Raw genomic sequence first — 27,486 nt, 5'->3', positions numbered from 1 at the left:
GGTATGGTCTCCATGATCTGTAATGATCATGAATTCAACTTGGATGTTTATGTTCGTGTCAATTATTGGCAAGGTTTTAAATAACACACTATAATGTTCTCGGACCATAAAAGCTATGGCGCTATCGATGCTATAGCGGCGCTATTTGGACATAGCATTGTTTTTTTAGCTGGTCTGCTATGACGTGATAAACGCTATTTAAACCTTTGATTATCAGTATAACAGTAACGAGCTTCTCATGATATTGGTGTTAATTACTAGCACAGCATGAACATAGATTCTACGACTAAAGATTAGATATTATATGCTTAGATGGACTATTATATGAAGATGCTTGTTATATCTTAGTAAACTATAATGCTAACATCAGCATCTCAACATTGGAACGAATTATCTATGGCAAGATTGAACTAAAGAAAGCCTAAAAAAAGGGTGTAAGCTGAGAATCACAACATGTTCTCTGTTTGGAACTAGTGATTGCATTGCGATTGTTAACCAGAGAAATTAAGCTCTCACTAGCATGATATGATGGTAGGGAACAAGGCATCTTGGTAGCAATGCGCTCTTCAAGAAAAGGGGATTGTGGTGTTAGTGATAAAAAAGACGATACTGTCCTTGGATCCTTATCCCATGCTCCCCCTCGTGGAGAAGGGAATATCGCTTTCTTCCTCCCAATAAAAAGGTTTTGCAACTTTTTTGCCTTTAAAAAGGAGTGTCTTTATGGGAATCTCATTTTTATAATTAGCATTATTAGTACTACACTGAACTAAAATACGCAGGTTAACCTATTCCCAATTAATTTAATGCTCGCACAGGCATGCATGTCATAAAAAATGCATGACATACAAACAAAACTTTTCTTTAGGTTGCTTTTCCAATTCACTTGTAAACTCAAGTTGCAACTAGTGTATGGAGCTTATTATATGGTTTTTACTAATGATTGGTTTGGGTTGGGTCCAGTCCAGATAAGGTGTGCATTGGGCTTGTCTTAGCTCTGTTAAAAAATTCGGTAAGGCCATGCTTAATGAGAGGAAACATCACAAAATAAACAGCACACTAGACTAATGACAACAAGTATACAACACAAGTTGCAACAAACTATGAATAGGGGAGGAAAATTTAAAATTATACCTAACAAAATTTACTTCCTCTTAATGTCACAATAGGATAATAAAACCTTAACAGTATCTGCTATAATTATCAAAATTGCAAAAATTGCACAGCCCCTAAATACAACTAACAAAACAAATTACAAAAAGGGACACAAACACTCCCAAGTTATTACACAGCAGAGATGCGCTGGCTCTCGCAACCAGGGCAATTGTGCAAGCTCTCATGAATATAAATATCACAATCGAGGCAAAAATGTTGGTTGCATTTTGGACAGGACACACGTAGAATCGGCTGAACCCCTACAGAAAAGAAATCATTTTTATTTATGTTCCATCAAAGAATTAAAATGGATCAAGCTTATATGATCTTTCTGGAAAATGGAAGGTATAGAGGAGATAAATGATATTACTATCCTCAAAGATTGAGAAAATATGTTCACATACCATCTCATAACAGTACATGCTAGTTCGATATTAAGCCCGTAATTTAACTGATATGATGCATGCAGACTCAATGACCAATACTAGATATAGTTATCTACTAACCTCAGGTCACCTAAAAAAAAAAATATGCAACCAAAAGAAAATAGAATTGGACCAGTCAACTAGTAATGCATAAAAAACAGAGATGGCAATACTGAAGATCAAAGGGAAATGGCTTCTAATTCAAGCTGAAAACAGAAGTCGTTATAAAAGCGACACATTATAAATTTAATAGTAAAGAAAAAAAGCTCTACCTTGGCCAATAAGGCTAAGCTGACACCCGAAGCAAGCAGTAGGCAACCTCTGACCTGGCCTGCCTTGAGGTGGCACCTCATCAAATGGTGCAACAGGGAAGAGGTGATGGTATGACCGTGCCAGATGAGGTGAAGAGACAAGAGTCAACCCGCATGTGCGGCATTCAGTGGGAAGCTCACACACACGTACTTTACATCTTGGACATGTGTAACCACCACCGACTTTGGCTTCTTTATGGCAGGAGCAGATAGACACCACCCCTTCTGCACCTCTCTGTGGGAAACCCATTTTTATCAAATTCGAAGCTGCATATTCTGCTATCGCTGGGGGTGGCGGTGCATGCTCAAGTAACAATTCTTTAAAATGAGACTACAGTAAAATATATTTAATAAGATGAAATTGGTATTAACATATATGGTTGCAAAAATGTACATAATAAGTAAACAAAAACTTGAATACATTTGAATCTATAAATGATGCTTCAAACAACACTTTGTATTATCACCTCACTTTATTTCTTGTCATTCAGCTATAAAAAAATTATAAGCAAAACATGATCATGCTGGTATTGGTGGAAAGTACCGGTCTACACCTCAATTTTAATCACCCTATACGAGACTGGAATTCTTCTATATGAAGCATTGTGGCAATGCCACTGGCACTAAAAACTATCCCCTGCAAGCACGTTAATTGTTGGCATTCTTAGTATATTGCACGTATAGTAGCTAAAGTAAAGTAAAAAGGCATGTGCAGTTAATATAACCAAGGGATGATCAGCTGGTTATAAGTTGCATACAGCAAACCTTATTCAATGCCACAGTATACGTACAGCAAACCTCAGGATTATCTTAAGCAATAAAAGAACAGTAAAAAAACAAGACGTACCTCATTCAATGCCACAGTATACGTGCCACCTGTTTCTTCACACAAGTGCTTACAAATAAAAACCTCAGCCGAAAGGCCAATAACCGAGCACCTAATCTTCGCCTTTTTACACCTCTGAACAGTCTCCATAATATCTCCTGGGTCACATGTGTTAAGGGCTGAGTACAAGATCAGCACCTCTCTGTGCCCATAAGATGGTACCTGGCTCAGGTATCCATGTACGAGTTCAAGTGCATTTTGTAAAGACGCCTCACCAGAGCATTCGAGCTTTCCCATCAGGGCCTTTATTTGGGCCTCTGGGCTGCCGCCTATGTCTGTCAGCCGATGGGCCAGACCGTCTTTTATACTTATTAAGCCAACATGGCTTAAGGGGTTCTGGTCAAAGAATTCCCGGATAAAGGCCTCGGCCTGTTTTGCAACCACTGCCATGCGGCTGGGCCTATAGTCTTGCTCTGATGCTGCCTACAGTTGTTTTCAAACAATTATGGATTAATATTGTATTAAGGCAAGTGGACAGTAATGTAATTGTAGTTCTGGCATGGTTTTTTATAAACCTACTATGTCTATCAAAATCAAACTTCGTTCTGTAAAGTTCATACTTAAACCGTACTTCTGGTACTTACAAATTCGATTAGCTTGTCAATTGGTTTGGGCATTTGTTAAACTTAACAAACTGCAAGTGTGAAATACAATCTTTGATCTTTCTCAAGTTAACTGACGAATGTAAAAACATCTTTCTCAAGTTAAACTGGCCATATGCCACATTACCATTGATTTTCACTTAACCGGGACAGAGAAACAGCAATCAACAGAACTATTTGTAATATAATAAAAAAAAAACATTAGCTTGGGAACAAACCCGAGAGAGATCAATCACAACGTAAAGATATCTGATAAGCCCCTTTTGAATCCGCGAAACGACGGAGCCACCAGCAGATGATCGGAGAAGCAGGCGCTTTCTGTACTGAGCGTGAACGAGAGTTTTAGTGTCGATTGGTCGGAGAAGACCAGACTCATCCTCTTGCAAATCTTCCCACGATCGCTCGTCTGCGTAGGCGCGCTCCCAAGCGTCAGCCCCCTTCGCCTCATTGTCCTCCTCTTCTTCGTCATCTTCATCGTGCCTTTTCTTCTCCTTGGAGGACTTTCCGGCGCTGGAGGAGGCGCCGCTTGGTTGGAAACCTACTCCAACGCCGTACATGAGAAAAGTGAGAGAGAATGCGAGGGGAGGAGGGGAGACTGACTCCAGTCAAATCTAACGGGGCCGAGCCGAAGCCTGATGTGTCCCGTTCGGTTTGGACCCAAAGGGGGCAACGAGCTGAATAGCTCGTGGTTCACCAAACAGAGCCGAGTTGGTTCTCTTAGAGCTCGTGAGGGCGTTGGGCGAGACACCGGGTGTGAGGCCGTGACTGGGGCAAGGCGCGCTACACGGAGACAGCGGGTCAGATGCGGGGGAGATGGGGGCGGGGAGCGTGCGCGCGCGAGAGGAAGGGGGTGGGGAGACTGGGACTCGGGACGGGCTTTTTCTAAATCCTAAACCTCTGAACGGATGCAGGCCTAGGCCCAATTCGTTAATTGACCTATTTGACTGGGCCGAGCTAGGCCCAGCTTGAAGTTATAAAATATTCTATTCGACCCGACCCCTTCCTCCGAATTTGGATCTCCTAAAGTAACTCAATTTTTTAGTTAAGATCATGACTGTCAGATTCGAATCAAACCGTTAGATTAAAGGGGCTCCGTGCGCTCCACCTCGGACCGGATTGGCACAGATTCGAATCGGACGGTCCTGATCTAAACTACAAATATTGCCTTACTTTAGGGAATCGACTTCCGACTGATGCCGCCCAAAACCTAAATGCTACAAAAATCCTTTCAAAAAATTTCGGGTTTACATTCCACACTCCTTTTGCCCCGCTTGACCCGTTCCAAACGGAAGCACCGCAGGCGGCAGCACGATGCAAACGGAGGAACTGGAGGAGAGAAGGCACCGCGAGCAAATGGAGGCAGAGAGAACCAGCGAGGTCGAGGCGGTTTTCGGATCGATCGGGCTCAACCCCAGGCTCTTTCTAAACGATGTTCTGAACAGCGTCGATGACCTCACTGACAGCGCCTTCGAATGCTTCCTCCAGTTCGTTCCTCCTCTTCTCCTCTGTGTTTATACAAATTTCAATTTGGTTCTTACTGGCTAATTTCAGCAGAAATGTAGTTCCGTCTTGGAATTGAGAAGATACGCATTGTTTCTTACCCTTAATTTTTACTCAGGAAAGCACCGGAGTTGATTAGTATTGTAGGAGATGAGAAGGCTCAAGCATTATACAAGGTAAGAGCTTTCTGAAAGTTTCACCATGGCCTGCTCTTTTCCATCTTTTTCTTTGGGAAATGAATCGTTACACTATAAATTTTTTTTTTCATCTTTCAATCTTTCCTCCAGGGTACTAAGTCAATTCAAAACTTGATAAATGCTGCTAAGGCTAAGGGATTTGGATGTTGGGAGAGGCTATGCCTCAAGCAAGTGTTTGCAGTTCCTGAAGGAATGTCATTATCTGAAAATGTGAGTAGCGGATCCTTAAATCAAATTCTTTGACTTGTCAAAGGAACCTGGTGCCAACTGGCTATGTTTTGTGTCGATCAATTGGTTATTAGGTTAATACAATGCTTACAGATTGAATTTACTTTTCCTTATTTGTTTTCCAGAATGATTCCTCTAAAAATTTGGCTATTGAAGTAGAACTATCTGATATGGAGCTTGACAGTGAGTTAGAGTCATTGAGAAAAGAGCTTGTGGCTGTAAGTCACCTAATTTTAATCTAAACTGTTTTTCTTTCTCTTGGATTTCCTTTAACAAGTTAAGTTCAACAAAACAGAAAATGCCATAACATAAAGGGTATTTACAAATACTGCTGTGATATACATGAAAAATTGCAGAAGGACTCGACATTATAGGAAATTGTTAAAGAATTCCCTGTTCTTAGTGAAAACTTTCGCTTAACTGAGCTAACTGTAATTAAATTCATCAACAAGATCATGATGAATTAATGTCCAATCTGCACCAATACTATTCCTTGCCTTCAAGCTTCAGATTCGGATTTATTATTTTGTATATATTAGTGCATAAATTGCTTAATTTCTTATCATAATTAATACAATGTTATTTTTAATAAAAAAGAACAAAGGGATTCTTTTCTAAATTTAGTAATGGTGTAGCTTTTGGATTGAATCATAACTGAGCTTGTGGTAGTTACGTGATGATCCAGTATGGTCTGCATGCAAACTTCCATTTTTACCTTTTATTGTCTTTTTTCATGGCCAGGCTCAAAAGGAACATGAACAACTCCATAGTGAGATCACTTTATTGGAGAAAGGCTCTAATTTTCGCACTAAATTTGACACTTCGGTTGCTGAGACACTGGGTGTATATGAAGATAATTCTGTACAGGAATCCTTTCGAGGTAACCATGGAATTCAATTGGAACATGATTACCTCAACCAGTAAAGTCATGTGATTTAGAGGTATGTACTGTCTCAACATGTAACTCTGATATACAATTTTTTCATCTGTAGATATTCTCGAAGCAATACCAGAACTTCATAAGAAATTGTCAGACATGAGAAGTAAGAGCCTTACAAGTGTGCACCATCCACTATTTTCTGGCTCCTATGTCAATACAGTTCCAGCTTCTAATGACGGTAATATTCTCACCCTTTATTGGCTGATTTGCAGCATTTTTTAAGAGCAGAGACTAGCATGCATTTTTATTTGTACATGCTCCAGAAAAAACCTCATTAGAGTGCACATAAAGAAGAATATCTGTACGATATTGCATCTTAGTGCCGACTGGTATCTTTTAGGCGATGTTTTTTAGGACATAGTTTCTTTTTTGTCTGGTTTATGTTGGTGTTCCCTTGGAAACAGCACATGGCTTCATTGGGTTGTTAAAATACAGTACCATATATTGTCAGAAACATTTCTGTATTTGGTCTTGGCTTGTAATGCAACAAGCACGCAATCACATAATATTGTCTAAGCGCAAAATTGTGTGATTTAGTTGATCAGAAAATCTTTTGGTTTGCTATTTCTAGATTTCTCAGGTAGGCTTGAGGATGTCAGAGATGTTATTAATATTCTGAGGGCAAAAAAAGCCTACTGATTGCTGCATTACATAGATAAATTCTGTTGTTGATTTGAAATCTCGCTTATTAGTGTCAATTTAGAGTCTTTAACAGAATTGTAGTAGATTATGTATTATATTTAGGTGTTCTGATTGTTGGTCATGTTTAATTTTCTTTTCATTCCTGTTTCAATACTGATGTTTATTTACTTATAAAGCTATTGTTCTTGCAAAGAACATCCTCTGAAAACAATGTTTGCTCTATTCTATTTGTTTTTCCAAAGAGGAAGAATTGGTTTTTAGGATTGTTAATGTTTAGGAGCTCAGACTAAGAGGAAACAAATAGAAAACATAGTTGAGTTTTGAATTGTTCCTGTCAAATGTTAACTACAGATGTGAAGTTATTGGATCAGTTGGCGTGTATCAGACACCAAAATGGTCTAAATCAGTCTAATGCTCATTGGAACCACTGTTCCTGATTGAGATGGTGAGGCTTTTTTTCATCACAGATTGTACATGAGCAATTCAGATTTCTCAGGTAGGCTTGAGGGTCCTGTTGGTGTTTACTCTTTGAGCTCTTTTGGACTTAGCCATTCTGACTGTCCTGAGTTTCAGTACCTTACTGTTAAAATATTATTATTTGGCATTCTTTACCTCAAGTTTATGCATATTCCTGCATCTATATGAATATATATGCTAAATCACTCCAAATAACCCTACCAGTTAGATAAAGATTTATATTGTAAAAGATATTTGGTGTTTCTTTTAATAAAAGGAACAGGCGGTAAGGTGGTATATCTTTTTTGTCAAAGAAAAAATGTTCCGGATATATACTATTCTAAATTTTCTTTTGAACTTACAAATTAAACAACTAATTTAGAGAAAAATTTGATTCAATCTTACTTCTAGTTGCTGATGGTTATGGAACTGTCTTCCTTAGTTGCTAGTTGTTGCATTTCTTTGTGATACATGTTCATTTGTCATGGAATTACAAAGAATAAGATTTGATGGGATAGAAACTCATTCAAAAGTTTGGAATGAAGTGAATCCGGTAAATATTGAATACGTTTTATCCGGTGGGAATATCCACTTTTGTAAAAACAAAAAAAGACTTGTTAAGTTTGGAATGAAGCAAATTAACGAAGCAAATTAACAAAGCAAATGGCAGTGCCAGATCTTTCAACAGATACTAGGATTTCATTCTACCCATTCTGCTTGTATATTTACAATATGAAAACAACTCCAGGTTATAAAAACACAAGGTAATTATTTACTTCTTATATTTTACCTTCAATGTTTTCAAGCTCGCGCTTTTTAAACACTGAAAACCTATTGTTAACTATTTTGTATGAATAAACAAATAAATAAAAACAAAATACATCAATGGAATTAAACCAAACTCACTATAAAATGTTCCGAGACTTTTCTCAACTGTTCTTATCACAATGCACAAAATTAAAGCAATCAGAACAAAGGAAAACACTAAATCATTTAATTTAACCGTCATTCCATTTTTTTCAAATCTCAAAATGTAGGTTTCCATCCTGTTCACCAGATTTCTATAAAGATATGTTACAAATTTCGTGTAATTAGCCAATTGAACAATTCAGCCAAGATAAATAATTTAAAACCAGTACTATTTTAATCATAAATGCTATCCTGCTTGTCTCAAAAATCAAATAAACAAACACGACGAAGAACATACATCAACATAGTTCTATGTTCTAACATGTTCATATGAAATAGAAATGGGAGAGAAAAAAAACCCAGCAAATCTCCAACTAACTAGAAAGATAATACTCAAAAGTCATATTATAACGGTAGAGACTAGAGAGTCATTCCACAGTTCTCAAAATACATTTTCAAGCTAGTTCAGTGTAGGCATAAACCAACCAGCCTGTCTTTCCCATATGTTGCCGAGCCAGCGCGGTGCTAAAATCTTTTCAGTTTTGTTTAATCCTATGTCAAACCTGCCTATCACATGTTCGCTAATGCATTTAGGCTTTTTACCAGTTTTGATGAAATAGATGCAGTTACCTTTAAATCCACCAAATTCACTGGCCTTCAAGCTGAACCCACTTTTCTGGTCCACAAACAACATCAGGTCCCCAATTCCACTCAATTTGGTCCAATGTGGATTCTGGGGATAATTCTCGAGCCGGTACACCTGAAACGCACACTTCGTCACATCAATCAGAAGAAAGGGAAAAATAAGTGTTGTGGAGGGTTCCACAAGCAGCAAACCATCATCAGTTGCAATGAGGTATCCTCTATAAAAATGTTTGATAGGACACGGTAAGTGAGATAACACAACTTTACTGGCTTCATCAATAACCATAATCCTTGTCCTGCCGACTCGACCACTAAGCTCGGCGACGAAGAACTTGTGATCGTAGAATGCAACTGTCCTTTGAAAGGGAAATCTTATCTCAGTCCAATTGTTCTTCTCAGAGTGCCAGGAGCACAAAATATAATGTCGATCCTGTAAATAAACCACAGCAGGTTCATCATTTCGTGCTAAGTTACGCTCCAGACAAATGGGTTCCACATTGTCCACGGGAACATCCAACGGAAGGAACTGTTCTTCCCAGGAAAGAGGGTTCAGAAATGACAGACACTTTTGGGAACTTCGATTACGTTCATAAATCAACACGTGGCCATCTGATGGTCCTTTGATTTGAGCACCCGGGACCTCAAAGCTGTGAGTTTTACGAGTGTTAATGGAATAAAATCTGAAAGTGAAGTCCAACGTGCCTTTACCATAGGGCCAATCAATAAGCCATGGGAATTGCACAGGAGGGTCAGAGAGACGGGTGGCTGAGCGCCACCTCTTGCAAACGGCACGAAAGCAAATGAAGCTGGAGATGTCACACAGCCTTTTGGAGATGATGCGGAGCATATCAGGATTTAACTCTGACCAATTCACCGGGGAACTCTTCTTGTTGGGAATCATTACGAAAATAGACCTAATTCACTCAGTTGAATGTCTGAACAAAAACAATTACATAAACAATTATTAAAAATCAAATGACTTCAGAGTCCATTACAGAAAATGAATTTGGTTTATTTTCTTGTACACAACAGCTATTATTGTAATTTAAGCAATTTGCTTTCTTCGGTGAACATATATTTTTTTCATTTCTTGATGGTGATTAGTGCTTGGGGATTATGTATGAAGTGATTAGGACTCGAACAACACTTAGTATATCTTAATTTGTGAAGGGGGTTAAAAAGTAGGGGGAATTACATGTATACCACTCAAAAACTATGAATTTTGTATTCTCCCCTCTAAATTCTGTAATTACATATTTGCCATTATAAATTGAAAGAACTCACATATTTACCCAATTAAAAAAAAACCGAGACTAATTGTGTCTAATATTATATAAAATATAATTAATAACTTAATTACTTCTCTTTGCTCTCTAGAGTTTCATGTGTGTTGTTCTTCTATCTCTAGAGATGTGCATGAGTGCTCACTATTATAGGTTCAGCTTTTGCTTGTAATTAACTGATGGAAGAATGTTTCTCTGGTTTGTAATATACGCCTAAGGGCTATTTCTCAAGAAAAAAACAAAAAAACAAATTGATATATGTACCAGTATGGTGTGAATCATAGTAATTGGATAGTTATTTAACAAAAATCAATACAAGAGAATGCATAGGAGATTGGTACAGTGGAATCATACCAATCTGAATGTTCAATAAAAGTCTTTATTAATCTATTCTTTGATTCAAACAGGTGCATAAGCTATTGAAAGCCTGAATCAGATTCGGTGTACAGGAGAACGAGTCTAACGAGAGAGAGAGAGAGAGAGAGAGAGGGAGTGCTAAGTTAATCCTTGATTAATTATAGTTTTTAGAATATAAAATATAACTAATCTGAGTTTTGGATATATTTTATATAAATTAAAATTATATTGGATAAATATGTGAGTTATTTGAATTTGGAATGGTAAATACGTAATTAATACATAATTTCATAGTTTTTGGATGATATACATGTAATTCCCCCAAAATAAGTGGTTTCTAGCCAAATATATATACCAGCTTAAATTTGTGAAGACCAGTAAATACTCTAATTTAAAAGGGTATAAAAGAATAAAGTAGGAAAGGAGTTGAACATTCAACACCAAATCAGGTCGGAGAAGGTTATATCATATGCACAACATAAAAGCATAAATGGTGCAAGCAAAAATAAATCGAAAGAACCACTAACCAACGCCAGCACACTACAACTTATTCGTGGAAGCAACTCCATTTCGCTTCATACCAGTTTGCTTTTAGCATTGTTTTGGTCTCCCGCGTTGTTAGGGTTTTTCACAAGAACGAGAAAGCGCGCGCCTTTGGTATTGCGTCTTCTGTTGGGGAGGGGAGCGAACCGGTTTAAATGGATGAGAATCCGCCATTATCCCGGTTTAATAGCTAGTGACGGAAATAAATCTGCTGGGATTCCAAAGAATCGCAGGACCCTGCGATTCGACATCCACCTCTTTATTTGTTTTGAGATTCGTGAAGAGAAAACAACTATCTTGAGATTCGTGTATTCCAAAAAATAATTGATAAGATCTGAAATCACAGGACTGATTCTTTGGAATCGCAGCAGATTTATTTCCGCTAGTGATGGGCTGAATCTAAAGATTTTTTATTTATAGAAATAATATATACTATAAGGTAATGATCCGGTTTTTTTATTTTTATCCAAAAATATTATTATTTTAATTAAAATATCCAACTTTTCGCCGGAATTTTAAAAATACCCAACCCGTGGAATTTTTCCACGGGTTGAAATTTGAATTCCCACCGTGGAAAAATTCCACGGGCCAGACCCAATTTTTTTTTTTTTTTTTTTTTTAAACAGAAATTTGTATTTATTTTTTATTTTTTGTATTGAAATATTAGAAATATTGGATATATTTCTTTGAAAATAGATGGAATACAATATAATTTGATTTATTAGAAAGACTGCAACAAATAACCCGGATCAATATTTTTCAGATCAGATTTTTCGCGGCTGTAAGAAAAATTAATATATTTCTTTATGTGTTATTGGAAAAAAATAAAAATGCTTAGATTCCGAGTTATTGATCCCGGTTCAAAAGTCACTTCTATGTAATTTAGAAAATATTATGATCTTTCTAGTACATTTAATTTATTAAAAGTTTTATCTATTTTGAGAATTATTTTTGAATAATAATCATTAAATAAATTAAAGTTTTTGTTTTTTTTTCAAAATAGATATAACTTTTAATAAATTAAATGTACTAGAAAGATCATAATATTTTCTAGATTACATAGAAGTGACTTTTGAACCGAGATCAATAACTCGGAATCTAAGCATTTTTATTTTTTTCCAATAACACATAAAGAAATATATTAATTTTTCTTACAGCCGCGAAAAATCCGATCTGAAAAATATTGATCCGGGTTATTTGTTGCAGTCTTTCTAATAAATCAAATTATATTGTATTCCATCTATTTTCAAAGAAATATATCCAATATTTCTAATATTTCAATACAAAAAATAAAAAATAAATACAAATTTCTGTTTTTAAAAAAAAAAAAAAAAAAAAGTCTGGCCCGTAGATATAACTTTTGAATAATAATAATTAAATAAATTAAAGTTTTTGTTTTTTTTTTTAAAATAGATATAATTTTTAATAAATTAAATGTACTAGAAAGATCATAATATTTTCTAGATTACATAGAAGTGACTTTTGAACCGGGATCAATAACTCGGAATCTAAGCATTTTTATTTTTTTCCAATAACACATAAAGAAATATATTAATTTTTCTTACAGCCGCGAAAAATCTGATCTGAAAAATATTGATCCGGGTTATTTGTTGCAGTCTTTCTAATAAATCAAATTATATTGTATTCCATCTATTTTCAAAAAAATATATCCAATATTTCTAATATTTCAATACAAAAAATAAAAAATAAATACAAATTTCTGTTTTAAAAAAAAAAAAAAAAAAAAAAAATGGGTCTGGCCCGTGGAATTTTTCCACGGTGGGAATTCAAATTTCAACCCGTGGAAAAATTCCACGGGTTGGGTATTTTTAAAATTCCGGCGAAAAGCTGGGTATTTTAATTAAAATAATAATATTTTTGGGTAAAAATAAAAAAATCGGGGTAATGATGGGTGAATTATATGGAAATTTAGAAATTTTATTCCGATTTCTTTAGGAATTATACCCATATCATATTAAAATTCCACTATAAATTTTATTCCTAAAGTAAAATCTTTAAAATTGTCTAAAAATAATGAAAAAAAATCAATTCTATTTATAAAATCAAAATATTAAGTGACTTCATTTATTATCCTATATTATTTTTAAAATATTTTTAATAAATAATTGTTATGCACTTCTGCTGAATTCATATGATCATATCTTCGGGGGCTGATTCAATTTTTTCGTCAGGGGAGGCAAGAAAATTTTGAATCGGATTTAAATAGCTAATTGAATTTAAATCTATCAACTAATTGGATACTCGATAAAAAACAATGTTGTGACTTATACTTTTCAATGCTCTGACTTGTTATTTATGATGCTTTAACTTATAATTCTAATTACCAATCATAATTAAAGAAATTTTATTTTAATTTTAACTTGAATTTCAAATCAAATATCCAGAGGGAAGCAAAAATATTTCGATCGAAACTGATAGATCTCTACTAAAACTCAAAATCCAGGGGGTGTGCCTCCCCTGAGGCCATGTGGATCCGCCCCTGCATATCCTATGAGAAGGTTTAGATCCGGATTGGCAGTGTGAGTGAAATGAATTAAGGAAATGCCTTTATTCATGTAGATTTTGATCAGACGGTCCAAATTTAAACAAAATTTTCTTTTACATGAATTTTTTTTCATGTAATTTAAGAGCAACAGTGTAAACTTTTTGATTAGATATATAATTAAGAGCAACAGTGCAAAAATTGTTGTTGTGTTAATTTTGTACACTCGTGCCTATAAATACTAATTTTGAAAGTTAATTGGTTGTATAAATAATTATTCATGCATAAAATTAAGGTGAAATAATTACTTAAAATTTCAAATGGAATTATAGAAACAAATTGTAAAATTGTATTTGGGATGAAATTCATAACCAAATTGATTTCTTTTGTACGTCCGTTCATTTTCTATCCGGAGTTAATAGACTATTTTTATTAGAAAGTGAAATGGTGAAATATTATTCTTCCATAAAATCGATTAAGCTAATTAATTTCACTACGTATTATACTTTCTTTTAATACGATTGTAATACTTCTCAATTAAAACCTAACTTTTAGTTTTCCTCTTTTCTATTATTTTATTATTTGCCGAGTAAGTTCATAGTTAATGAATAAACGGTGGTGCACAATATAGCATTTTCTATATTTAATATCAACACAAAAAAATTTATATGTTTCTTTGCGAAGGTAATATTTCCGATTTTTTTGTCGCAGTATTTGTAGTAAATTCAATTTTATAATATTTCATCTATTTTACACGATTTTAAAACATACGTTTTGTCATTTTCTTATGAATGTTAAATTTAGATGTAGTGCTTTAAAATGTGGCTGCATGAACCATATACGCTTGTCATATAGCGCTGCATGTATATATAAGATCGAGCATGCATCTCATATTCAATAATATTTTATTAATAAAAAAATTAATAGTTTAATCGAATTGATGATATATCTAAGATTATATTAATATATGCTTTTGTATTTTTTTTTTTTATCTAAAGAATTATATTATTTTTGTTAGTTTTGAATTTTTTTTTTTTAATAAATGCACATCCGCATACACCAACATTTTCATGTGCATTAATATTAGGATGCAAGTCCCAATTATTTTAAATTGGAAATTAACCCCATTCATGAGCTCATTATGCATGAGCTGATCATAGGATAAGGACACAAGCTTCAAAAACCTCTGATTATATAACAAAGGCATGTCTACAACAATTGATGATGTAATGAGACTTCTCAGCTTCTCCCAAATGGAAAACAAAAGGCCATGTTACCATGCAAAAGCTAAAACAGACACTATATAGCATAGAAACTGATACAAGATTAGTACCAAAAGATTATGAAAACAACAAGTCATTACACGTCGCTATCATCGCCACCAAAACCAAAAAAAAAAGGATCCAACAAGAAAAGAAAAGCAAAAGCCCTAACAAACAAATTCCACAACTTCCTTCAGTCTACTTGTTAACACAATATTACATTAGCACAAACTAGGCACAATCCAGTCACCACATGGCCTAGTACAGGCCACCACTTCAGTTCTATTTTTGCCCAAGTCACATCTCCCGACATAAGACCTACTATGATGGCCAATCTTATTGTTTGATCTCAGGAAATAGATGCAGTTCCCTTTGAATCCATCAAAGTCAGAAGCAGACAGACAGAAGCCATTATCAGAGCCAATGAAGATCATTAAATCGCAGATGTCGCTCAACTCAATCCAATGGGGCTTTTCATCTTCATCTTCATCTTCAAGCCGATAAACCTTAAAACAACATTTCTCCACACGCTTCCCACCATATAATGAAAAGAGGTGATTAACTCCCAGCAGTCAACCTGGTGTCACAATCAGGTCGTCAAAATACACACCAGCTGGAGATAATATATCTGATAATACAGCTCCGGTGGAAATATCGACTATGTGTGTCTTATGATCATAGAGGTATAGCCTTTCCTTGTAGTATGCCCTGGCCCTACCAAAGGGCACCTCAACTGCGTTCCATTTTTTCTTCTCAGAATCCCAGTAACCAACATTAGGTTTGACTTCTAGCCCCCCATATAGATGATTGCATCACCAACTTTCAAAAAAAAAAAATTACTCTTTCAAAAACGATAAATTCAAATTATTAAAAACAGTATATATATACTTGATGTATTTACATATTATATATATAAATTTTTAAATTACTTTAGTATAAATTATATTAATTAAATTTATTCGAAAATTTATATGTTTAATATATAACGCATAACTCGTGAAGATGTTCGATTTCAATAAATTAAATACATTTTAAAGTCAATTAAATAAATTTTAAAATTAAATTCATCAAAAAACTTGATGAGCTTCAAAATCCTTCTCATACTAAGCTATAGTCTTGTTTGATCGAATATATTTGTACTAGCCAGTGGGATTGGTAGAAATGACCACTTTTTTTTTCTTTTAAAAATGCCTCATTTATATGCACATTTTTTTTTCTAGATGTCTCTCGTAGGAACTACGATACATCTGCAATTTTTTACTTTTTAACCTTGTACGAAACATATTTCAATTTTTCGATTATATATATAAATGCATTATTTTAGAAATAAAAATAAAATTAGCAATTCACATTTCTTGTTTGGAATTTAAATTGTTAATGAAAAAAAAAAATATATATATAGTATGGCAATTGAATCTCTATTTTTTTTCTATTTAAGAATCCTGGTACAATCAAGTACTTTTTAGATGCTATTCTCGATAATTGAATATGTGTCTCTCCGAAAAGAGATGATGGCTCGTGTCACTAAGCCTACGATTTTAATTGAATTTCTACTTTCATGTAACTTTTGTGATATTGTACAACTGAAATATTTTTATTTACATAATAACACAAGTTGTATTCCGGGTGGCATGATCCTCAGGTATGTATTTGGAAAAGTTTTATTTAATTTCTACTTACAGGGACGGCCCTACAGCTAATCATAGAGATGTTTTAGTCATTCTTATAATTTTAAAATTTTAATTATGTATATTAAAATTTGAATTGAATTTTATTTTTTAAACATTTTTATAAGATTCAGTCTTTCACATAAAATACTAACGGTGGTTAGAATTTCGCTATGTAATCTATCATTATGATTAACTTGAATTCAAATTTCATCTACTGGACATTGTGCATTTTAAGTTCTAGATTTAAGGTTTCCGACTCCGTCCGTCTTGTGAAAAGAAAACTGATACCAATAGACTATATTTGGCATCGATCAATTGGTTAATAGGTTAATACAATACGAGTCTGCATCGTCTGCATTAACTCAAAAGAGCATCTTTTGAGTTAACGCATCTCGGGCGTCTGATTTTAAACAAAGTCAATCCGACCACAACCTATAATTCAGGGGCTCTTTAATATTAGTGTGGATCTAGTCCGCATGGATATTAAAGCAAATTGGATGATCCAGATGCATTAACTAAATTTTTTTTTTTTTTAGTTAATGCAGAGGATACAAATTCGATACAATGTTTATAGATTGAATTTACTTTTCCTTATTTGTTTCCCAGAACGATTTCTCTACAAATTTAGCTATTGAAAATTTGAAATAGAATATCTGACATAAGGATCACAGTGAGTCCTTGAGAAAAGATCTTGCGGCTGTAAGTCATCTACTTTTAATCTAAATTATTATTTTTGCTTTTGAATTTCAATTAACAAGTCAAGTTGAACATAACACAAAATGTTGTAAGATCTTTTGAAATTTACATATAGTCCTATGATATACATGAAAAATCGCAAAAAAGGACTTTACATTGTATGAACTTGTTAAACTTTTCCTTGTTCTTAGTGAGAGTTTCGCTTAACTGAGCTAACTGTAATTAATTAAATTCATCAACAAGATAATGATAATACTTATGCACTATGTAATGGTCAACCGTAGGCATATTAAAAATCAGATTTCAAATTTTGAGTCTTGGCACATTACTGTGCAGGGGCAGACTCAAGAGTTTTGTCAGGGGAGCAAAAAAAATATCAAATCAAGTTTAAATAGCTAATTGGATTTAAATCCATCAACTAATTAGGTACTCGATAAAAAATAATACTTTAACTTATACTTTCCAATACTTTGATTTATAATTTATGATTTTGTAATCTATAATTCTAATTACCAATCATAATTAAAAAAAAATATTTTCATTTTAACCCTAAATTTAATCCGAATTATAAATTAAACATTTAGAGGGGGACAAAAAAAATTTCAGGGAAAACAAAGTCGATAGGAACATATAAACTTGAGAACGGTCTACTTCATTATAATGTGTATGGGAAGGATTTTAAAGCTTCAAAATTTATTAGATTGATTTTAAACAATGAATGTAATCTATTGAAATTGATTTGTTTCACGAGTTATGCGTTTATATATTAAACATATAAACTTTCAAATAAATTTAGTATATTAATTCGAAAATTTATATAAAAAATAGAACACATTATAATGAAGTAAATTATTTTCAATAATTTAAATTTATCATTTAAAATCAATTCAATAAATTTTAAAATTAAACTATCTAAGAAACTTGGCGAGCTCAATAACACCTAGTTATCCTCACTATGTAGATCCGATCTTGGCAATTACCCAAACCCGGTCTACGTGGTCCATGTCCACAACCCAAATTCTTGTACCGCGGTAAAATAAAACCCCTAATCCCCTTCCCGCGAAAAGGCCATAAAACCCTAGTAACCAAAATTGAGGTATGTTTTGCTGATCTCTCGTATATTTTGTTCATCATGCTTCGTACTTGGAATTTGCACAGGTAAACCACACACTAAAGGAAAAAAAATTGTGTTTTGATGAATCTTCCTGGCCTTCTGGTTTTGGGTCGTTTATGCATCATAAAATAAGTGAAGTTCACAATTTCTATGCTATTGAGTTCGATTCTGCTTCCTTAGTGAAACATTTGGATATGGTCTTGAATTCCTTTATGGGATTATGTACTATATCCATCTTGCTACCATCGATCGGTTCATTCTTTACTTTCTTTTTTTATAATAACCATCTGTTTTTCAGCATCAGGGCTGTAAATGAATCAAACCGAATCGAACTTAACCTTGTTCAAGTTCGAGTTCGAACCAATTTCGAACCAAACTTGTTCGAAAATTGGTTCGAACCAAACTGGTTCGAAAATGAAGGTTTCGAATTGAAGAAAAGAGTTTGAGTTTGATTTGGTGCAATTCGAATCAGTTTCGAACCAAACTGGTTTGAAATTGAAGCAGGATTTATAACTAAAAAGAAGAGTTTCGAATCAAGTCAGACTCAGTTTGAGTTCGATTCGTTTCAGAACTGGGTTTGATTCGTTTCAGAACCGAGCTGGTTTGATTCGTTTCAAACCGATTTTTTTTCCGAATCGAACTCAATCGAATCACAAGCTACGAGCTTTTTTGTACACCCCTATTCAGCATAGTCATCTGTATGTTAAAAAATGTCTATTTTGTGTATGCATATCTGACCAGTCACCATAGCTTACTGAAGTATACTGGAAAATCCTAGTCGGGTGCATAGTGTTTTGGGATCATTATTTGTTAACATTTCTCGTGGATTCATTAAACAATATAGAGATGTTAATAAACAAGATGTGCTTCTATTCATTGACAATATCTTCCGTTTCATCCAACCAGTTTGTGTGCCACATTATGACATTTTTTCCTTACTAATTCATATTTCAAAATTTTATAACAAATCTGATGAATTGTTGATTCTTCTATGTTACTAGCAATGCTTTTGTTTTGAAAATTAGGAAATTTAGATTTTGTTGGGCACAAGGTCAAGAGATGAAGATATTAACACAAGGAATGAATGACAACAAGATTTTTTATTGTTCGACAACTTGATTTTATACAAAATAACTCTAATTTTACAATTTTAACAAATGCATTTCTCTTGACATATTGACAAGTAAAAAGTAAGAAGTCAGTGGTTCAAGATATCTAATCTAGAATTTAATAAAAGGTGCATCATGATGTGGCACAATAAAAATATTGTGATTTAATGCCCTCCTGTTTTTCATTCTGAACTCAAAGTTAAGCATCCTGGCATGAACCTGTATATCATGGAATAAAATTCACCCCCAAAGTATATCAGAACCAGAACAATACCAGAATGCTGACATAACGGTTTTGCTTCTTAGTCTATATGATGGTGGGACTAACCCAGTAAGCAGTATACAATCCACATCTTATTCTCTTTTTGATTTGCGCTAACATTGCAAGTGTTTCTCTTTGTGATATTGTTACCAGGAATTCGTTCTAGGCCCCAAACATTAGCAGCAATAATTTATATAAAATCGAAGTCACAATGAATCCTTGCAAGAAAAAATCACTGGTTAACTGGGCAGAGCTGGACACCAATATACTCCGCTTCATCTGTATAAAGCTTGCGCTAATCTTTGATTTCATCCGTTTCCGTGCTGTGTGCAAGCAGTGGCGATCAGCCATCACTCCATCAGACCTCCCCCTTCAATTCCCTCTTCTCATTGAAAACCACGGGGGCAGGCGTGACTCTGAGCTATATGTGTTCTCCCTACAAACCCACAAAATTTATACCCTCGATGTCCCTCAAGTCCGTGGTAAGTACTTAACTGGACCATCACATGGTTACCTATTGGCATGTAGATCTGGCAAAACCCCATCTCCTTCTCTCTTGAATCCATTCACTGGTTCTCAGTTACACCTCCGTTTCACAAAATTTAATTTCTTCAGTCCTATTTATCTTGGCCCCAACCCGACCAAAAAAGTTGGTGACGCAATCATCTATATGGGGGGACCAGAAGTCAAACCTAACGGTGATGGCAGCCATTATGTTGGTTACTGGGATTCTGAGAAGAAGAAATGGACCGCAGTTGAGGTGCCTTATTGTAGGGCCAGGGCATACTACAAGGGAAGGTTATACCTCTATCATCATAAGACACACGTAATCGATATTTCCACCGGAGCTGTATTATCAGATATACTATCCCCAGCTGGTGTGTATTTTGCCGACTTTATTGTGACACCTGGTGGACTGCTGGGAGTTGATCACCTCTTTCCCTTATATGGAGGTGGGGAGCGTGTGGAGAAATGTTGTTTTAAGGTTTATCGGCTTGAAGATGAAGATGAAGATGAAAAGCCCCATTGGATTGAGTTGAGCGACATCGGTGATTTAATGATCTTCATCGGCTCTAATAATGGCTTCTGTCTGTCTGCTTCTGACTTTGATGGATTCAAAGGGAACTGCATCTATTTCGTGAGATCAAACAATAAGACTGACCGTCATAGTAGGTCTTATGTCGTGAGATATGACTTGGGCGAAAACAGATCTGAAGTGGTGGCTTGTACTGGGTCAGGTAATGTATGGATTGTGCCTAGTTTGTGCTAATGTAATATTGCGTTAACAAGTAGACTGAAGGAAGTTGTGGAATTTGTTAGTTTGGGCTTTTGTTTTTCATTTCTTGTTAGATCCTTTTTTGTTTGGTTTTGGTGGCAATGTCAGTGACACGGAATGACTTGCTGTTTTAGCTTGTATCAGTTGCTATGCTATATAGTGTCTGTTTTAGCTTTTGCATGATAACATGGCCTTTTGTTTTCCATTTGGGAGAAGCTGAGAAGCCCCATTGCATCATCAACTGTTGTAGACATGCCTTTGTTATATAATCAGAGGTGTTTGAAACTTGTGTCCTTATCCTATGATCAGCTCATGCATAATGAGTTAATTGAGGTTCCAAATTTAAATAAACTGAAAGTTTTTTATTATGTCAGAACAGGGTTTTTGATAATTGGGACTTGCATCCTTGTATTAATGCACATAAAAATGTTGGTGTATGTGTTTTTCATCCTCTCGTTAGCATTTGAGCCTTGGAATGTTCTGTTAATCTTTAGATACAGTAGGTGGCGGTTTTATATTTTTTATATTAAAAATATGTAAACGCATAACTCGTGAAACAAATCGATTCAAAAGATTAAATTTGTTGTTTAAAATCAATCTAATAAATTTTGAAGCTTCAAAATCCTTCTCACACTAAGCTATTTTATATTGTTAATATTTTAATATTTTTTCTAAAGAAAGAAAGATAGAGGAGCTGCTGTAAAAATCGATTTTAACATAGAATATTTTTATTTGATTTTTTATATGTTTAATAATGTAAACACAACTCGTGAAACAAATCAATTTCAATATATTAAATTCATTATTTAAAATTAATCTAATAAATTTTGAAGCTTCAAAATTCTTCTCATACTAAGCTATTTTAATATTTTTCTAAAGAAAGAAAGAAAGAGGAGCTAGCTGCTATACAAATCTATTTTAACATTTTAATATTTTTATTCGATTGTATATGTTTAATATGTAAATACATAACTCGTGAAATAAATCGATTTCAATAGATTAAATTCATTGTTTAATAGGTTAATACAATGTGTACAGATTGAATTTACTTTTCCTTATTTGTTTCCAGAACGATTTCTCTACAAATTTAGCTATTGAAATAGAATATCTGACACGAGGTTCACAGTGAGTCCTTGAGAAAAAATCTTGCCGCAGTAAGTCACCTACTTTTATTCTAAATTATTATTTTTGCTTTTGGATTTCAATTAACAAGTCAAGTTGAACATAACAGAAAATGCTGTAAGATATTTTGGAATTTACATATAGTCCTATGAGATACATGAAAAATCGCAAAAAAGGACTTTACATTGTATGAACTTGTTAAAAATTTTCCTTGTTCTTAGTGAGAGTTTCGCTTAACTGAGCTAACTGTAATTAATTAAAATCATCAACAAGATAATGATGAATGTCCAATATGGTCGACATGCCTTATGAATGTCGAATCTGTACCAATCCTTTTCCTTGCATTCAAGCCTCAGATTCAATAGAATGAAGGTCTTTGGGTGGTTGATGAAATTGAATACAATACTCATGCTAGATAATTTAATCAAGAGAGGTTGGATTATGCCCAATAGGTGTGTTATATGTAAAAGGCAAGCCGAGACGGTACATCACATGTTTAATCAATGTAGCTTTTTTAAGGCACTATATGAAGAGGTAGCAGCTACAACAGATTACAACAACAGCGCCGATCGGTTACTGGTAAACCACACAGATGTTATCATGGATACCAGTCACAGTAAAAAGTTGAGAGAAATTCTGCTGATTACGCAATCTGTACTATGGAGGGAGAGAGAGACAAGAATATTCCGAGATTTGAACAAAGAGGTGCAGCAACTGGCACAAGAAGTCGCAGACCAGTTGATGTATACGGAGATGAAGGAATTCAAGTAACAGGGCACCAGGACACCAGTTTTAAGCTACATGTCTTTTTTTACAATTTTACCCAATTTTTGTGTTTAATTTCCTTTTCATGTTTTACTTCAAAAATTTACACGGGCTCAACTGTTTGAGCTCTTTTTCTTATTTCAAATGGTGGTTACCATTCTCTTATAACTGAGCCTTGATATCAATACAAATGGGGGATCGACCCACTTTTTTATTCAAAAAAAAGAGCCTCAGATTCAGATATATTATTTTGTATAAATTAATGCATAATTTGCTTAATTTCTTAGCATAACATTCTGTATGCTGACCTAATTCAGTAAAGATATGAACTTTTCTGAATTCAGTAATGGTGGAGCTTTTGGATTGAATCATAACAGAGCTTTTGGTAGACGTGTTGATCCAGTATGGTCGACGTGCAAACTTCCATTTTTACCTTTTATTTCATTTTCTAGTGGCCAGGCTCAAAAGGCACATGAAAAACTTCGTACTGAGATAACTTTATTGGAGACAAGCTCTAATTTTCACACCAAATTTGACACATCAGTTTCCGAGACAGTGTGTGTATATAAAGACAATTCTGTACAGGAATCCTTTCGAGGTAACCTTGGAATTCAAATTGGAACCTGATTACCTCAACCAGTAAAGTCATGTGATTTAGAAGCACTGTCTTGCTTTTTAGATCACACATAAATCTGATATACAATTCTTTCATCTGTATATATTCCAAAAGCAATACCAGAACTCCATCAGAAATTGTCAGACATGAGAACTAAGAGCAGTACAAATGCGTACCATCTGCTATTTTCTGGGTCCTATGTTGATACAGTTCCTTCTTCTACTGAAGGTAATATATTCACCTTTTTTTGGCTGATTTGCAACATTTTATAAGAGGATAGACTAGCATGCATTTTGTATTTGTATATGCTCCACAAAAAACCTCATTACAGTGCACATAAAGAAGAATTCCTGCACGAAATTGCATCTTAGTGTAGACTGGTATCTTTTAGGTGGTGTTTTGGTGTTTTGTTCATATTTTGGTGCTTTGCTGGTGAATTAGGACAGTTTCTTTTTGTTTAGTTTACGTTGGGGTTCACTTTGAAACAACACCCGGCTTCATTAGGGGGTTACAATACAGTACCATATATTGTCAGAATCATTTTTGTGTTTGGTCCCTGCTTGTAATGCAAGTCAAGCAGGCAATAGGATAATACTGTCTAAGTAACCATGAGTCCGTATCTGTCAGGTACTGAACTGAGTCTCAAAACGGACCCTCTTATATCTAAATAGATACCATATTACTTCTGGCTCGCTACACGTATAGCCGAGCCAGAAGTAATACAGTACCTATATTTTAGATATAAGAGGGTCTGTTTTGAGATTTGTGCCAGATTAAAACCAGTCTCACTGTACTCATTCAGGTATTGCACTGGATCTGAATATAGTAACCATACCAGTTGGATAAAGATTTATATTGTAAAAGTTATTGCTATTCCGGTATATTCTATTCTAAATTTCTTTTGAATTTGGACAAATTAAACAATTAATTTAGACATTAGATTCAATACTGGTTTCAACTTTGACAGATATATTATATTCTATTGTAATGTTCTTCTTAACATGAAACAAAAAATTAAAACATTACCTATTTTAGAAATTTTTTTTTTTCCAATTTTGTATGAATAGGCAAATAAATAAAAAGCAAAACCAATCAATTGAATTAAATCAAACTTAAAAGCAAACCGTCATCAGTTGCAATGAGTACCACAACTCATTATTTAAATTTGTGAGAAGACATAAGTGAGGTATAAAAAATATTGCTAGGACGCAATAAGTGAGGTAACACAACTCATTATTTAAATTTGAAAGACCCTTTTTTGATATAATAAAATTTTTCCGTTTATTTAAATTTGAAAGCCTATTTAACTCATTATTCATGAACTTACAGAATAGTAAGTTCCAAACACTTCTGATTAAATAACAAAGGTATGACTACAACAATTGATGCAATGAGATTTCTACCAAATGCAAAAGCAAACATGATATAGCATAGCAACTGGTACAAGATTAGTACCAAAAGATAATGAAAACAAGTCATTCCATGTAGCTATCATCGCCACCAAAACAAAGGATCTAAAAAGAAGAAAAACAAAAGCCCTAACCGACAAGTTCCACAACTTCCTTTAGTATATTTGTTAACGCAATATTACATTAGCACAAACTAGGCACAATCCAGTCACCACATGACCTAGTACAGGCCACCACTTCAGATATGTTTTCACCCAAGTCATATCTCACGACATAACACCTACTATGATGGTCAGTCTTATTGTTTGATCTCAGGAAATAGATGCAGTTCCCTTTGAATCCATCAAAGTCAGAAGCAGACAGACAGAAGCAATTATTAGAGCCGATGAAGATCATTAAATCACCGATGTCACTCAATTCAATCCAACGGGGCTTTTCATCTTCATCTTCAAGACGATATACCTTAAAACAACATTTCTCCACAGGCTGCCCACCTCCATATAAGGGAAAGAGGCGATCAACTCCCAGCAGTCCAGCTGGTGTCACAATCAAGTCGGCAAAATACACACCAGCTGGAGATAGTATATCTGATAATAGAGCTCCGGTGGACATATCGACTATGTGTGTCTTATGATCATAGAGATATAACCTTTCCTTGTAGTATGCCCTGGCCCTACCATAAGGCACCTCAACTGCGTTCCATTTCTTCTTCTTAGAATCCCAGTAACCAATATTAGGTTTGACTTCTAGCCCCCCCATATAGATGATTGCATCACCAACTTTTTTGGTCGGGTTGGGGCCTAGATTAATAGGACTGAAGAAATTAAATTTTGTGAAATGGAGGTGTAACTGAGAACCGGTGAACGGATTCAAGAGAGAAGGAGATGGGGTTTTGCTAGATCTATATGCCAGTAGGTAACCATGTGATGGTCCAGTTAAGTACTTGCCACGGACTTGAGGGACATCGAGGGTATAAATTTTGTGGGTTTGTAGGGAGAACACATCTAGCTGAGAGTCAAGCCTGCCCCTGTGGTTTTCAATGAGAAGAGGGAATTGAAGGGGGAGGTCTGATGGAGTGATGGCTGATCGCCACTGCTTGCACACTGCACGGAAATTGATGAAATCAAAGATTAGCGCAAGCTTTATACAGATGATGCGCAGTATATTGGTGTCCAGCTCTGTCCAGTCAACCAGTGATTTTTCCTTGCTAGGATTCATTGTGACTTCGATTTTATATAAATAATTGCTGCTAATGTTTGGGGCCTAGAACGAATTCCTGGTAACAATATCACAAAGAGAAACACTTGCAACATTAGCGCGAATCAAAAAGAGAATAAGATGTGGATTGTATGCTGTTTACTGGGTTAGTCCCACCATCATATAGACTAAGAAGCAAAACCGTTTTGTCAGCATTCTGGTTCTGATATACTTTGGGGATGATCTTTCTTCCATGATATACGGGTTCATGCCAGGATGCTTAACTTTGAGTTCAGAACGAGGAACAGGAGGGCATTAAATCACAATATTTTTATTGTGCCACATCATGATGCACCTGTTTTAATTTCTAGATTAGATATCTTGAACCACTGACTTTTCACTTGTCAATATGTCCAGAAAAAATGGTGATAGATCAGCCCACAGGAGATGCACCAGCTACAGCGACTCCATAGCTTGATGATGCAGTGCAGAATCTTGTTTTGCTCTAGTAGTGTTAATAGCCTCAGCCCTTTAATAAGTGGCTTAGATATAACAACTCTTACTTGTTTTTGGTGTTTGTCATATGTTATGCTTATGTTGATGTATGAACTGGATTATCTTACTTCTTTTGCGCTTGGTAGTTGGTCCAGGTTACTGGCAACTTAAAAACCAAGCATTATGTTTTGTATTTAACTCAATTTTAGTATTGAAATGGGCTTTTTGCCTCTTTTTTTTTTTAAAAAAAAAAAAATATGTCCAGAAAAATGAATTTATTAAAATTGTAAAATTAGAGTTCATTGAACAATAAAAAATTTATTGTCATTCATTCCTTGTGTTAATATCTTCATCTCTTGACCTTGTGCCAAACAAATTCTAAATTTCCTAATTTTCAAAACAAAAGCATTGCTGGTGACAAAGAACAAGAATCAACGATTCATCAGATTTGTTATAAAATTTTGAAATATGAATTAGTAAGAAAAAAAATGTCATAATGTGACACACAAACTCTTGTTTAATAACATAACATCCCGAATTTTTTATTAATATCCAAATTTAATATTAAATTTCAAAAAATAACCGGATCAGTAACGTTTTTCGAAATCTACCCTTTCCGGAAATTTTTTTTCCGGAAACGGTAGCTACTTCCGGAAAATTTTTTTCCGGAAATAGGCTAAATCCGGAAAAATTTTATCCGGAAATAGGACCTTTTTTTTTTTTTTTTTTTTTAGGAAATTTTTTTTTTCGAAATTTTTTTTTATAGGAATTTTTTTTTTCAGTTTTTATTTATAATTTATTTATTTTTTGTATTTAAGTATTACAAATATTTAATATAGTTTTTAAAAAAATAGATGAAATACTATATAATTTGATTTATTCGAATGACTACTACAAATAATCCGGATCAACAT

General features: G+C 34.4%; 4 protein-coding genes across 4 annotated transcripts; 1 reads left to right on the top strand and 3 right to left on the bottom strand.

The window, feature by feature from the left end:
• Positions 1–1,107: 1,107 nt before the first annotated feature.
• Positions 1,108–4,234, bottom strand: GTF2H2 (general transcription factor II H2). The gene is made up of 4 exons (XM_078311359.1): positions 3,595–4,234; positions 2,736–3,197; positions 1,850–2,219; positions 1,108–1,412 (listed from the first exon to the last, which is right to left on the bottom strand). Exons 1-4 carry the CDS (start codon positions 3,931–3,933, stop codon positions 1,282–1,284), a joined length of 1,302 nt encoding a protein of 433 aa, XP_078167485.1. The 5' UTR covers positions 3,934–4,234; the 3' UTR covers positions 1,108–1,281.
• Positions 4,235–4,618: 384 nt separating this feature from the next.
• On the top strand, positions 4,619–7,085 carry MIS12 (minichromosome instability 12 (mis12)-like protein). Its single transcript, XM_078311357.1, has 7 exons — positions 4,619–4,860; positions 4,995–5,052; positions 5,164–5,283; positions 5,427–5,519; positions 6,043–6,181; positions 6,294–6,419; positions 6,813–7,085. The coding sequence occupies exons 1-7, from the start codon at positions 4,688–4,690 to the stop codon at positions 6,878–6,880; spliced, it is 777 nt and encodes a 258-aa protein (XP_078167483.1). The 5' UTR covers positions 4,619–4,687; the 3' UTR covers positions 6,881–7,085.
• Positions 7,086–8,459: 1,374 nt separating this feature from the next.
• On the bottom strand, positions 8,460–11,207 carry LOC144561950 (putative F-box/kelch-repeat protein At5g24040). Its single transcript, XM_078311056.1, has 2 exons — positions 11,061–11,207; positions 8,460–9,828 (listed from the first exon to the last, which is right to left on the bottom strand). Exon 2 carries the CDS (start codon positions 9,792–9,794, stop codon positions 8,709–8,711), a length of 1,086 nt encoding a protein of 361 aa, XP_078167182.1. The 5' UTR covers positions 9,795–9,828; positions 11,061–11,207; the 3' UTR covers positions 8,460–8,708.
• A 13,856-nt stretch (positions 11,208–25,063) lies between these two features.
• On the bottom strand, positions 25,064–25,639 carry LOC144561422 (putative F-box protein At2g16290). The gene has a single exon (XM_078310385.1). It carries the CDS (start codon positions 25,637–25,639, stop codon positions 25,064–25,066), a length of 576 nt encoding a protein of 191 aa, XP_078166511.1.
• Between the last annotated feature and the right edge of the window lie 1,847 nt (positions 25,640–27,486).

The sequence above is a fragment of the Carex rostrata genome, chromosome 11 (genome assembly GCF_964058835.1).
Source record: "Carex rostrata chromosome 11, lpCarRost1.2, whole genome shotgun sequence".
NCBI classification, from domain to species: Eukaryota; Viridiplantae; Streptophyta; class Magnoliopsida; order Poales; family Cyperaceae; genus Carex; species Carex rostrata.
The sequence above is the reverse complement of the archived record's forward strand: the minus strand, read 5'-3'. Positions and strand labels throughout refer to the sequence as shown.

What these genes read in the sequence shown, in the direction of transcription:
- GTF2H2 (XM_078311359.1), bottom strand. Translation starts at nt 3,933, where the DNA reads ATGTACGGCGTTGGAGTAGGTTTCCAACCAAGCGGCGCCTCCTCCAGC. An exon ending in TTGTGATTGATCTCTCTCGG is followed by an intron (nt 3,198 to 3,594) that starts GTTTGTTCCCAA and finishes AAACAACTGTAG; the next exon opens with GCAGCATCAGAGCAAGACTA. An exon ending in ATACTGTGGCATTGAATGAG is followed by an intron (nt 2,220 to 2,735) that starts GTACGTCTTGTT and finishes ATTTTACTGTAG; the next exon opens with TCTCATTTTAAAGAATTGTT.
- MIS12 (XM_078311357.1), top strand. Translation starts at nt 4,688, where the DNA reads ATGCAAACGGAGGAACTGGAGGAGAGAAGGCACCGCGAGCAAATGGAG. An exon ending in TGAGAAAAGAGCTTGTGGCT is followed by an intron (nt 5,520 to 6,042) that starts GTAAGTCACCTA and finishes TTTCATGGCCAG; the next exon opens with GCTCAAAAGGAACATGAACA. An exon ending in TGTACAGGAATCCTTTCGAG is followed by an intron (nt 6,182 to 6,293) that starts GTAACCATGGAA and finishes TTTCATCTGTAG; the next exon opens with ATATTCTCGAAGCAATACCA.
- LOC144561950 (XM_078311056.1), bottom strand. Translation starts at nt 9,794, where the DNA reads ATGATTCCCAACAAGAAGAGTTCCCCGGTGAATTGGTCAGAGTTAAAT.
- LOC144561422 (XM_078310385.1), bottom strand. Translation starts at nt 25,639, where the DNA reads ATGGGGGGGCTAGAAGTCAAACCTAATATTGGTTACTGGGATTCTAAG.